Source organism: Ornithodoros turicata, chromosome 7 (assembly GCF_037126465.1).
Source record: "Ornithodoros turicata isolate Travis chromosome 7, ASM3712646v1, whole genome shotgun sequence".
Classification (NCBI taxonomy): Eukaryota; Metazoa; Arthropoda; class Arachnida; order Ixodida; family Argasidae; genus Ornithodoros; species Ornithodoros turicata.
Genome location: NC_088207.1, coordinates 18688004 through 18700474, shown reverse-complemented (window position 1 = coordinate 18700474; position 12471 = coordinate 18688004). Strand labels below are relative to the sequence as shown.

General features: G+C 49.7%; 2 protein-coding genes across 2 annotated transcripts in view; one reads left to right on the top strand and one right to left on the bottom strand.

Annotated features, from left to right (window-relative positions):
* LOC135400514 (uncharacterized) overlaps positions 1 to 12471 on the top strand; it is a 374312-nt gene that overhangs the window by 237187 nt on the left and 124654 nt on the right. The gene's annotated exons all lie outside the window — the stretch shown is intronic.
* Positions 1 to 12471, bottom strand: part of LOC135399708 (uncharacterized) — a 39877-nt gene that overhangs the window by 17877 nt on the left and 9529 nt on the right. The window contains exons 4-5 of the mRNA XM_064631446.1: positions 11128 to 11235; positions 1548 to 1722 (exon numbers count right to left, since the gene is read on the bottom strand). Of these exons, the coding sequence (XP_064487516.1) occupies positions 1548 to 1722; positions 11128 to 11235 (283 nt within the window). The remainder of the gene's footprint in view (positions 1 to 1547; positions 1723 to 11127; positions 11236 to 12471) is intronic.

The window sequence follows — 12471 nt, the reverse complement described above, 5'->3', positions numbered from 1 at the left end:
CGTTGAGATTAATATACTTATTTTTAAATGTTTACTTTGGAAGTTGGATTTCTAATATTTATTTTTCAACGTTTTATTTTCAAGTAGTATATAGCAGCGTCACCCTCAATAAATGGCTCTGTGCGTACGCATCGCTCCGCTATGTATCGCTCGAAAACACCTGTGCTTGAGCACAGTAACCACTTGTAATATTGGTGTCAAGTCATTTGGAGCAAATTTAATGAGAGTGTACGGAAACGCTCGGCGGGACGCCGTCCACCCGCCGTTGTGGAAACGACGGATGTGGCTAGCGAGAGATTCGCTTGCCGCTGACAGAAGCTCGGCGTTCTTGCCGTTCGAAGGAAGCAGCAAGTGATTGAGCCTTAGCAGCAGCCTAAGACTGTCAACGATGGCGCTACCAGAGATTCTTATAAAGACGTATTCAGAGATATGTAATTCAACGATAGCTGCGAACCAATGCAGCACTAAGGATAATGAGAACTCGGTCTTGCCTCTTTCGTACGGCCGCCCTCGGTAGCTCAGTCTGAAGCGTGTCCACCTGCTGATCCCAAGACGCATGTTCAAACCTGGCCGAGGACGGTGGTAACTTGGGGGAAGGGTACAAGTTGCTCAAACACGCCGTCTTCCGGGAAGAAAGTTAAATGTGGTTTGGCGTGTGGTTTGACGGGCGTCACCCGACGGGTGTTTGTGGCGCCACCCATGATCTCAGTCCTCTCGTGACGTATAGCTCCGTATTATTGAACGTTTTGAGACATCGCAGGATCCGGATAGCGCAAGGGTTGTACAGCACTGTGCACACTTAACAGTAACACGACCTCCATACCATCGGTGGCCCCAGTAGAAAGTGCGCAAGGGTTCTCGACAATGCGAGTTGCAACAATGAAGGTCAGGTTTCGACTTACATGTTTACTACTCGCATTGTGGCGAACCCTTGCGCACTTTCTACTGGGGCCACCGATTGTACGGAGGTCGTGTTACTGTTAAGTGTGCACAGTGCTGTACAGTATTCTCCATAGAATCGCACGCAGCCGAGAAAGTAAAACCGTCCCGGTTGCTGCGTCGATGACGTGCGTAAGAGAAGCGGACTATTGAAGCAGAAAACCAGATTTTGTGCCAGGGAAGACATTTTGAAGAAGCTATTACAGGAGGCAAAGAAAGAACTGCAAGCCTTCTTCTTTGGCACTCTCTTTTTTTTTTTGTTTTTTTTTTTTTTGATTGCGTGTTAGCACCGCGAAGCAACTGTGGCTATGAGCGGCGTACAGATGTGGACAGACGGAGAGAGGACAGCAGGAAGGAGTGGGGGACAGGGGGATTAGTATGCGTCCTGGGCCGACTTCAGGGGGAACTGTGCCGACATTCGTCTGGAAAGTCTTCGGAAAACCCAGGGAAAACCTCAGACAGCACAGCCGGCGGTAGGATTCGAACCCACCACCTCCCAGTCTACAGCACGACCTTGGTTATCACCAACGAGCGGACGCCTTAGCCCACTCGGCCATGCCGCTGGTCTTTGGCACTCTCTAAGGCAATGTTATCAGTTGTCGACTCACCTCGCAGCGGCCCTTGATTGTGAAAGGTTCTTTCAGGCGTTTCTCTTTGCTGCAAAACTTCTCTTCGTTTTCAACCAAGTTGTATGGGAGGTCAGGGAAGTTGTGACTAATATTCTCCCGGTAACGTGTTCCGAAGCAGTCTCTTGCCAACGTAACGTTGTCTTTCTGTAGTTTTCTGTAATTGTCGATAAACAAGATGAGTAAATTATTCGTTTCTCGAGTATGAAACTTGGTATCATGGCATTTGAAGGGGCTCAATGCAAAAGAAAAGCTATGGTCGCGGAATGAAAAATACTGTCTTTTTGACACCAACACACACGCCTTATTCGTTACGTCGTCCGCGATTTACGTGCGAAAGAAAAGGCAATGTATTCTTTCTCTCTCAGTCACCACCTCAAGAAGTCCGAGAATGCGGAGAGGCCTTGGGTTGGTCTCGTGGTCTCTCGTTGGTCTCTCTCCCGCGATAATTCGACAAATCTTTTGCGTAGAACAATAAGAGCTCATTGTCGGTCTTCTTTGTGAGGAGACGGAGAGGGAAGCGCGCGTTGCAGGTTCATAAGTCACGGACGACGCAACGGATGTCGTGTTGATGTCAATGTAACTAGAGGTGAGTGCGGGTAAGCAAACTTGAACTCGCACCCGCACAGTACCAGTGCGTGTGTGACCCGCATCCGCACCCGTGCGAATTTAATCTGGGCGACCCGCACCCGCAGTGCTGTCTGTATAGCCGCATACCCACATTGGGACCCGCAAGGGGAAGTGTTCCTCGTTCACTTTACCGCTGTCTCTATTTTAAAACAACAGAAATTCTGAGTGTTGGCTACGTGTCTCGGACGGCTTCAATCGTATGCTAATAAACCTTTTTCTTTTTTTTTTTTGATTGCGTGTTAGCGCCGCGAAGCAACTGTGGCTATGAGCGGCGTACAGGTGTGGACAGACGGAGAGAGGACAGCAGGAAGGAGTGGGGGACAGGGGGAGCCAATAAACCTGCAATTCAATAGCGCGCCATATGTGTCTGCATTAATAATCGAACATGCACGCCAATGACATAGGGCACTGCTGAGCTCACGTGTGACAGAGAGGGATCACTTAGTTGGCCATAGAATGCGGGTAAATGCGGGTATACCTCATTACCCGCGGTCGCATTGCGGGTACACCCGCATTTTACACGCTACCCGCAGCGATCGCGAATTCCTACCCGCAAATTGTGATGATATGCGGGTAACTGCGGGTACCGCGGTTATACCCGCACCCGCGCTCAGCTCTAAATGTAACGACGTCTTTCATCCCGTGAGGATACATTTTTGCACTTTTGGACCTCTTTATTGCCAACCTGTCTGATGTTACTTTTAAAGGAGATGGAAACTCCACGCAACATTGTATGCAGCAATTGAGTTACGTGTGTAATATTGTTATTCTACGGTTCTTAATTCTACTTACAAGTTCTTGTTCAATACTTCTCCTTCGTATTGGGTGCAGCGTTAACACAAAGAGTCATGAACGCACGAATACAATACGGGCGACTAGAAGCATCGCCATTCAGTTACCTCTGTCCATTGGTACGTCATTCGTAGAGTTGTAGGACACAGACACACGCCAACGCGGAGGTACACATAGCGTCGTCTGTTCTAGGCCGGTGAGCAGTCTAGAAGCAGCGACAAAAAGTGACCAACTTACGCAACTCGATATGGACTAAAATGTGGATAGACAGAAAATGTGGGACCGTGCAATATATTCCTCGTCGTCGTTCGTTTGACATACCTTGCCTTTGCACGCGATGACGACGACGAGGACACCACAAACCGTCGGCATTTCGTGCACAAAGCACGCGGGTACTAATGGCGAATTCCGGTGGTCATTTTGGAGCAACTTTTTTTGCCAGATCTCGAGCAGTCATGTTCGCTTGGTCAAAATGAAGCAAATCTTGCATGTTCGCGTGGCGCTTTCCGAGCGCTCGGAATTTGCTAGCTAGCACTTTTTTTGCCCGGTCTCAAAACGATCGAGCGGCAGATTGCTCAACTGTATCCGGTGTCGTCACATACGCACTGCAACTGTGGCGAGTGCCCTCATTGGCCCGCATGTTGAAATCACGTGGTTTAGCAGACGACAGAACGCGAAGACTTGCGACCGCGACGCCCCTAGCGTGATCCAAGTACCTAAAACCGCTTGATTCCTAGCAATCATGTTCGGGTGGCAACGGTCACGTGATCCAGCTCGGTCGCCGACCTAGCAATTTCCGAGCGCTCGGCCGTTTTGCTACGAAATGACCACCCGAATTCGCTATAAGGTACGCCTTGTGCGATGAGACCTAAATTATGACTACAAGAAGATATGCGTGCGCACGTCGAAAAACAGTGGAGTACCGACCGACTGCGGAACTGATCAGCAGTCGAGGTGACGGTGATCGCATTGGTTGGTTACGGACCTATAGGATTCATCTATACAAAGATGTCACAGCCAGGACGTTGAAATAGCCGTTTGGTGTCAACACAGTCGGCGGGCTAGTTGGTAGACTTCATAGTCTCTTTAACGTCTCGAGAAAACTACCATCGTGGTCCCCTGTCCGTGGATTACTATTGTCCACCAGATGGTCCTTCGATGTGTGTTGCCTCAGCACAACGCAACTAGCGTCCCCAGCAGACGGCGGCACGTCTAAACAACTTCTATGGAGACTAGACGATCATACTACAATCGGTGTTTATTAGTAACGGTTGAGCGCGTTTTTGAACTTGAATCATATTGGAACGAAACCAATGGTCACAGAGTACCGCGGATATCCTTGTTACACTCGATAACTGTATCGCCGCGCGTGTCGTTTGGAAGTGACGGTATCACGCGGTCGACGTCAAGGTCAAGAACAGTCGGCGCGCCGTGGACTTTCGCGAGTAATCTGTCTAACGAGCCATCTACGTTGCGTATGCTACGACTGACGCCGGAACCTTGGCGACGCGCGTGATTCCTTCTCGATTATTCCGTGCCGGGTATGAAATGATTCTAATGCTACATTCACACTACGTCAGTGAACGCCGCAAGAGCCGCGAACGACGGCGACGCCGGTGAATTTGTCATGTTCACACAGCAATCCGTGAATCCCGCGGAAGCCACGAAGGTGTCGAAAGCCGCAGAGCAAGAGTAGAGATTACTTCTACTTTTGTCGGGAGTGCCGGGAAAGATGCGAGTCTGGACCAATCAGCGCGCTCCGCGAGCGAGAATGCTCGAACGGGAGAGTAGCCGCATGGACAACGAACACGGCGGATGCGTAACGAAATTATAATCAAGGCTCTAATGTAGTGCTAAATGTTGTACGTCAGTAAACGCAAGAGAAGCAGGGGTCGGATTCACAAACACGATCGTATATAACGATAAAATGCTCCTTCACAGCAGGCGACGCGCGTACGATGGCGTCGCAAGCGGTAAACGTAGATATCAAGACAGCATCATAGGAGCTGCTAAGGGAAGACGAGGAAGTAAGTTGTTGTTGTTGCTCCTCAAGCGGGATGGCGCTTATCCGCTGGCCTGTTTGTAAGAAGAAAAAAGAAGAGAAATTGAACTCGTCGCGCTTCGTCGAGACATGTGTACAGTGAACCCTCGTTAATATGACCCCCGATAATCTGACATAGGCGCTTTACGACCATACTCCTGGGGAACAAAGCAGTGAAACCTCCGCAAATCCCCCCGTTAATATGACTATTCCGCAGTATGACCAAAATTTTCGGGAACGACCATGGTCATAATAACGAGGGTGCTGCTTCTCGCAGCGGGCATCGCTTTTCAGGTTGCTGTATAAAACGCGATAAATACGTGTTTTGCAATTGCCATCTTGATTTATCGCAACGACTTATACGTATTATACGTATGGGCCTTGAGTACAGTTCGAAGAATGAAACAGGTCGGTTTTTGTAGCGGAGTACAGCAGTGCCAGTAGAGCCGGCATTCCCGGCGTTAGGAGCACAGTGTGAACGAGATGGCCGCGAAAGCCGTAAAAGCGACGAATACCGTATTTTCACGCGTATTAGCCGCACCGCAGATAAGCCCCAGGACTCGTTTTAGATACATTTTGAAAATGTTTTTGCAGATAAGCAAAAACTCGCATATAAACCGCGGGTAATACGACGCGACTGCTTTGTGCGCTAAACCAGTGATGCACAAACAAAATCAATAGAGACTCTCAACGCTCGTCGACGCCGTATTCCCTGCCAGCTGCCCTGTTCCCGTACTGGTCCGCGACGTCGACGACTTTTAGTTTGAAGCCGCTGTCGTAGCTGTATCTCCGCGTTGGAGCCATATGCCTTACCTCTAACTGCCGTGCCCGTGTTCATGAATGCTGCTGCTCAGGTCAAATGAGAACTGACGCTTAGCTGACCACGTTTTATCCCGATGTCAGGTGTACTGAACCCTTCCTGCCGACAAAGGATACCGTAGGGAAGGCCATAAACCCTGTGGTCCACATTCCGGTGTCGGCATGATGTATAACAAAGGAGGTCAGTTCTAGTGTTCCACTAAGATCGGATTGTGCCCTTGTTGCGTGTTTTTTGTGGATTGACGAGTTAGTGGTGTTCCAGGAGACATTAATCACTGTCACCCCTTTTGTTAAAGCTGCGTGGGGGAATGTATTCGGAAGGTCAGTCCGCTCGAATGGGGACCCGCCCCTGTTCGGTATTATTCGTGCACTGACAGGGCGGTCCTGTTCCCAAAAACATGAGGCACTGTCGGCCCTTTCGTTTAATCTGGGGTATGGGGAAAATACCAGGGAAAAATAGCCATCAGATAAGCCGCACCCGTAGATAAGCCGCAGAGCGTCCGCGAAAAAAAATCGCGCATAAGCCGCGGCTAATACGCGTGAAAATACGATAAGTTCCCTGCGTTCGCGGCTTTCGATGACGTCGTGTGAAGGTAGCCGCTCCAAGCTGGGACATTCGGACATTCAGGTGTGCTCTAGTGCTTATCTCAGCAAGAATAAAGCGTTCGTCAGTTGTTCATCGAGTCGTCATCTGTTCTTCATCCGTGACAATTTTGGTGGAAATGCGGGGCAACACAGAATGGGAGAACAACAGCTACAAAGTAGAAGACTCCGTGATTTATCCCCGGAACACAGCACGTTGGAAGTGCCAACACGGAAGATGATGACGGATATTTAGTCCTCGAGAGACCTCGACACCCCAACGGCTTATCCCCTCACGGCTCCTGGCGCACGTGCACGGGCGCCGAAGACTTTTAACAGGAAGTTGTTACGAAGACAGTGACGACTGGATCGACCAATAGGAGAGAATTTCGAGGTTAAGTGGTTGGAATGATGAGCAGAGGCTCATCACTGTCTACTTCTCCGTGGATGGTGCGTGGAAGACTTGGTTTGAAAACAAGGAATCGACGCTGACGAGCTGGGATGTGTTCGAGAACAATATTCGCCAGGCGTTCGCTTTCGAAATGTGCACCGAGCAAGCCGAGCAACTGCTGCAGCGCTGAATACAGCTCCCACACGAAAGCGTCACCAGCTTCGTCGAGGACGTACTGAGGCTTTTTCCATGAGCTTATTCGACGGCTCCCGACGAGAAGAAGGTTCAGCGACTCATGCAGGGTGTGAAGGAAGAAATTTTTCCTGGAGCTTGGCGGTTGAAATGCACCATTATCGGCCCGATCCACCAGTGGTTATGGGTCGTGACTTCACTTGAGCGAGCTAAGGATAGTATTGAAGCTTGTGAATGTGCACTTCGAACCCTGGGTCTGATAAAACCACCTATGCCGCACTCGGACACGTCGACAGAGGAACATTCCACGCTCTCCTTCACGTTTACAATATCTTGCCAATGGGTCTATCCAGTGCCAAGCAGGAAGAGGTCAATTTTATTTCCCACGTTTAAAGGAACCATCGCATTCGGAAACGTCTGGCAGAGACGCGTGCGGCAATTTTCGGCGCCAGTTCTATCACATTGGCCATGTTTCCTTGCAAAAGAGCTTACATACTGCATAAATGAGTTTTAAACATTCGCACTCTCTCCGGAGATAAGGGAGCCCCAGCGATAGCAACATTATGATGACGTCAGTGAGGCACACCAACGGGAGCGCAGCGCAGGCGATTGTCTCCGAGCTCGTCTGCTTCGGGTTCGCATGACAATATACTAAACCAAAAGAAGAAGACCTGAAGAAGTGCAGTCTCTTGCACGAAAGTTCTTGTTCAAATAAACTTCAGTTGCTCCTAACAGCTTTATTGTTACGTGTGTGATTCCCAAAAGTAATCGGTAAATACACAACTAGGGTTACCAGTGAGTCCTGACGCGACCATGCCCCGTAGGACACGGTCTTACTGTTCTCGTTGTGCTAACACGTCTGACTCTAACCCAGAAGTTACATTCCACAAGCCGATCACACTCTCCCCGCGACGCCGTCCCACTCGACTGGTGGCTCGAAAAACAGGGAGCGCTTCCTTTGGAAATGCCAGGATTTCGTAACCACCGGAGTTCTATATGAAGGCTATGGGGGGCGCCTTGTGGCGGCACCATCGTTACTGGGAATATCGCCCGGCGCACGTATAATAGACGTTTTGTGGCGCAAGCCACTTCAGTACTGCATTGGCTGTCACGGGCAACGGTTGTCCTTGTCCCTTACTTACCGGTTAGCCACAAAGGAAAGTAATTGAGGACGTGGCACATCAGAAGTGAGTAGAGGTGTAAAGTCACCCTTCGTAATCTCTTACAGATAAAGAATTCGCACATGTCAGAGGCACATTTCAGGTTGGTACCCAAGCAGCACAATGTACTGAAAGTCGAGTGCAATAGGGGTGGACGGTATGTGCCTTATCAATGAACTTTAGTTTCAGGAGTCTGTTCAAGGCCTTCCACCTACCCGTCCACCCCTATTGCACCCGACTTTCAGTACATTGTGCTGCTTGGGTAGGCAGTGGTGTCTGTGTGATCTTCATATTTGATTGTCGTTGTTTTATACAATAGAGAGTGCTAGTGGACCGTTGATAACGTCACGGTGAAGCTACCGCCCAAGCAGCACAATGTACTGAAAGTCGAGTGCAGTGGGGGTGGCCGGTATGTGTCTTATCAATGTTCTTTAGTTTCACAAGTCTGTTCAAGGCCTCCCACCTACCCGTCCACCCCTATTGCACTCGACTTTCAGTACATTGCGCTGCTTGGGCGTGCCGACCGGAACCAGTGAGAGCGTACATGACTCAGAATCTTATCAGTTAATTGGGTACGGTAGACACGGTACTCTGGGAGCCACGTTATCAACTCATTAATAAATCAGTCGATGTAAATTTCTTGTCATTGCTTTTCTTTCCTTGTCCTTGTCTGATTGCACTAACTGGTCACGAAGGTTTTGTGGTGACCTGAACAACGAACATGTTCGGCGCAATTAGGCCCTTGACCATCCCAAATTTCTGACCACACCATCGACGGGCACTACCAATGCACGCTATACCTGGAAGCCACCATCATTACTCGGATCATCACGATTACATCCCGAACGCCTTTCGCCTCTCGCCCCACACGCCGACCGCTTCTATCCACGCTACCGATCAGCTACCGATCCGACCGACCCGCAACGACCCGACCGTTCACTGACCATCGCATTTGCGTTTCACGGCTTCCCGGGACCGACCTGCGCTGTCCATGGCTTCCGGCACACTGACGACCCACCGCTTCATTTCCACATCTCGACTCGCATCTGCTGCCGGCGGCGACAACTGAGCAACGCGGCAGCCGACGCCACGGCACGCTTCAGCCGGCGTCTCGGCAATCAACACGGCTACCGTAGCCTCACTTCCTGGGACCATACGAGCTCGCGCTCCCGTTCCGGTTGCGGCACCCCAGACGCCTCCAGCGCCCGTCCACGACTATAACGACTTCGCCCTCATCGACCTCTGCCTGCCACGTGTGCTGTGCCGTGCCATGGACATGTCCAGCAGTGCGCATCATCCACGGTCGCTCTTGCTTCTCCCTCCTGTGACACACGGGCCGCCACAGTTTTATGAGGCAGCGGTCAGTAGAGCACGGTAAAGCTCGCATCAGAGTTAACTTGAACGACATTACGGCCCCTGCTAGTGTTGAAAAGAAATAACGGCGGAGGGTGCTTGACTCATCTCATCCCAGTTAGAAGGGTAACCGCCCCTATGGAGAAGTTACTTTAAGTTAATGGAAGTTAATTTTCACGCGAGATGTACCTCTGGTAAAGCACTGTGCGATCCTACGTTTATCGGCGAGCCAGTTACAGAAAGAACAAAGGTTTACCTGGACTTGGCTCAACCGTCGAACACTTAGATGTGCAGAGTCCGCACACCACTTTCCTGCTGAGGAGCGCGGCCCGATGCGATGTCAAAGAAACGGCTTAAAAAGCCTTAACCCCATTGAGCCCTTAACATTGAAACCATGCTGTCCCGGTTCGCCACGTAAGACCTCGAAGTGGCCCCTCCCTCGCCTCGAGACACCGTCCTGTCCTGTTCTTGCCTGGACGCCGTCCTTATATGATAGCCGATCTCGAACGAACGCGAGGATGCAAGGACAGCTAGACTGAAAGGGATATATTGTACATACCCTACGTGTTCTGTCTGACCGAATATACACGTACCTTACAATCAATGATTCATCGAGACCCCCACGTCACCAAATGTTTCGCGACAGTTCGCGGTTGGTTGTGGATTCGATCCCAGCCGAGGACGCTATCAACTTGGCGACAGGGTACAGGTTGGGACAAAAGTTTGCGGAACACGCGAGCGACGTACTTTTTCTTTGATGTCTGGGAAGTCGAACCTACTGCTGTGTGTCGCCTAACAGCGTACCCTTCCACCCCTCCGAAACAGCAAACTCTCTCTCTCTCTGGCGGCCGATAAGGTGTCGCACCGAATAAAAAGTACGCCGCTTGCGTGTTCCCTAAACTTTTGTCCCAACCTGTACAAGTTGAGTAAACATGCAGTCTTTCGCAATGAACTTTTTGGAGACAAACACGGCCACCTTACTCCAATTTCGCCAAAAGAGAGCGACCTCAGAGGCAGAGGATACTGTACTGGATTTCTTCTAGTTCATCGTCCCTAAAGATGATTCATCCCATTTACAAATCATTGGTCGTCCAAAACAGACCGTGCAGTCCAGTCACTATTCCAGTAATTGAACCATGGCCGGTAACACAATTTTTGAGGTCCACTTTTTAGTTGTCAAACTGAATCAAATGAAAACAGACAAGATGAGATAATGAGTCAACTGTGCTCGAAATGGCCAGTGGTATTGCATTAGAGACTTTACTCTGATTTGCCAGCCCTTTTATATGGCGGAATAATCGTGCATGCAAGGCGGTCCATTTGAGAACATGTTAAAATGTAACCGCCTGAAATACGACGTGATTCGAGAATGACTGCCCCAATATGAAGTGGCACAAATTGTGTACACTGCTTTTTTGTTCTTCAGACCTCCCTGAGCTGTGAATAAATGCAGTATTAGTGCTACTCAGTATTGTAATACAACAGAATCGAAAAACGTGTTAGGTCTCGCTAACGTCAACTGCAAAATAATTACGGGAACAATCTCGAGTTGAATGCGAGCCAGCGCACTGTTTACAAGTGGTGCAGGCAATGAGTACTTACTGGAGATGATTTCTAATACCATCCATGACGCAAGACGAGAGATTAAATAGTATGTAGTTGCCCTCCAGCACAGAGTAGTCCCGTGTGCAATTCGTTGGTGCACCGAGTCTGGAAAACAGAAAGTTGGATACGGCACATTATTATGAAAATATGTGCATGCAAAGTTTGCGGGATATCTACTCAGAAGATACAGAGCACGCAGTGCCACGGCAACAGCAAGGGGGCGTGGCAGACGAACGTGGTATAAAAGCAGGGGTCTCGTTAAAACTGGTCTCATTTCTTTTGGCTTTGTCTCGACGGCTGGAAAGGACAATAAATCTGGTATGTTTGCTTGAATCTGCTTTTGTGCTGGTTGTTCCTTCGCGCACGGAACGGACGGGCTGACGCCCCGAGGTTGTGGGAACGTAGGATTCCACAAGCTATATGCATTCCGATACGCAGGCACTGCCCTAGGCTTTTCATGGATTTTGCTGTACCAGCGGCGTGACCGAGTGGGTGAAAGCGTCCGTCCGTAGGTGATAGCCTAGGGCACGCGAAAGACCGACAGGCGGTGGGTCCTATCCTTTCCCCTGCTGTGCTGTCTGATGTTTTCCCTAGGTTTTTCGGCAGACATTCCAGACGAATACCGGCACACTTCTGCGTGAAGTCGACACAGGACACATACTAACGCGCATGTTTCCCACTCCTTCCTGCTATATCGTCTCCATCTGCCCACGTCTGTACCCCGCTCATAACCACAGTTAATTGTTTCGCAGCAGTAACACGAAATCAGTTAAAACCAGCAACAAAACAAAAATGCACTGCCAGCTTCTCAAATGCATCACCGCTAAAATTTTCCTACGATTCATGAAGCTAAGTACAGCTACGACTCACAAGAGTGGAGAGAACATGGAAGAAGGACACCAGCATGCGGTTGTAAATGTGACGAAGGGGATATCTCATTCAGTCTGAGGAGTAACAGAATTCCGACAATGTAGAAAGGGGAAGACAGAAGAAGTGGACAAGACAGACTCACACCAGCAATGGTACTTTATTTTGATCAAGGAGTGGTACACTAGAGGGCGGGGATAACGATGTTAACCAGGAACAGAGAAAACGCCGGGGGCTATCGCGTTCTCTTTTGTTTAAGTCTGGCAAGTAGTGCACCCCGAAGAACAAGAGAGGGCTGACTCACGCAAACTGGAGCAGGACCCACGGTGTGTAACACCAGGACATTTGCAGAGCAAACGCGTTTTTGTAACAAAGACCGGGCAGGTTGGTACATATTGCTGGCAGTTGCGACGCAGTACACAAAAGACGAGACAGACGATGTCGCACACTTTGATCCACTGTTTTACTGTTGAA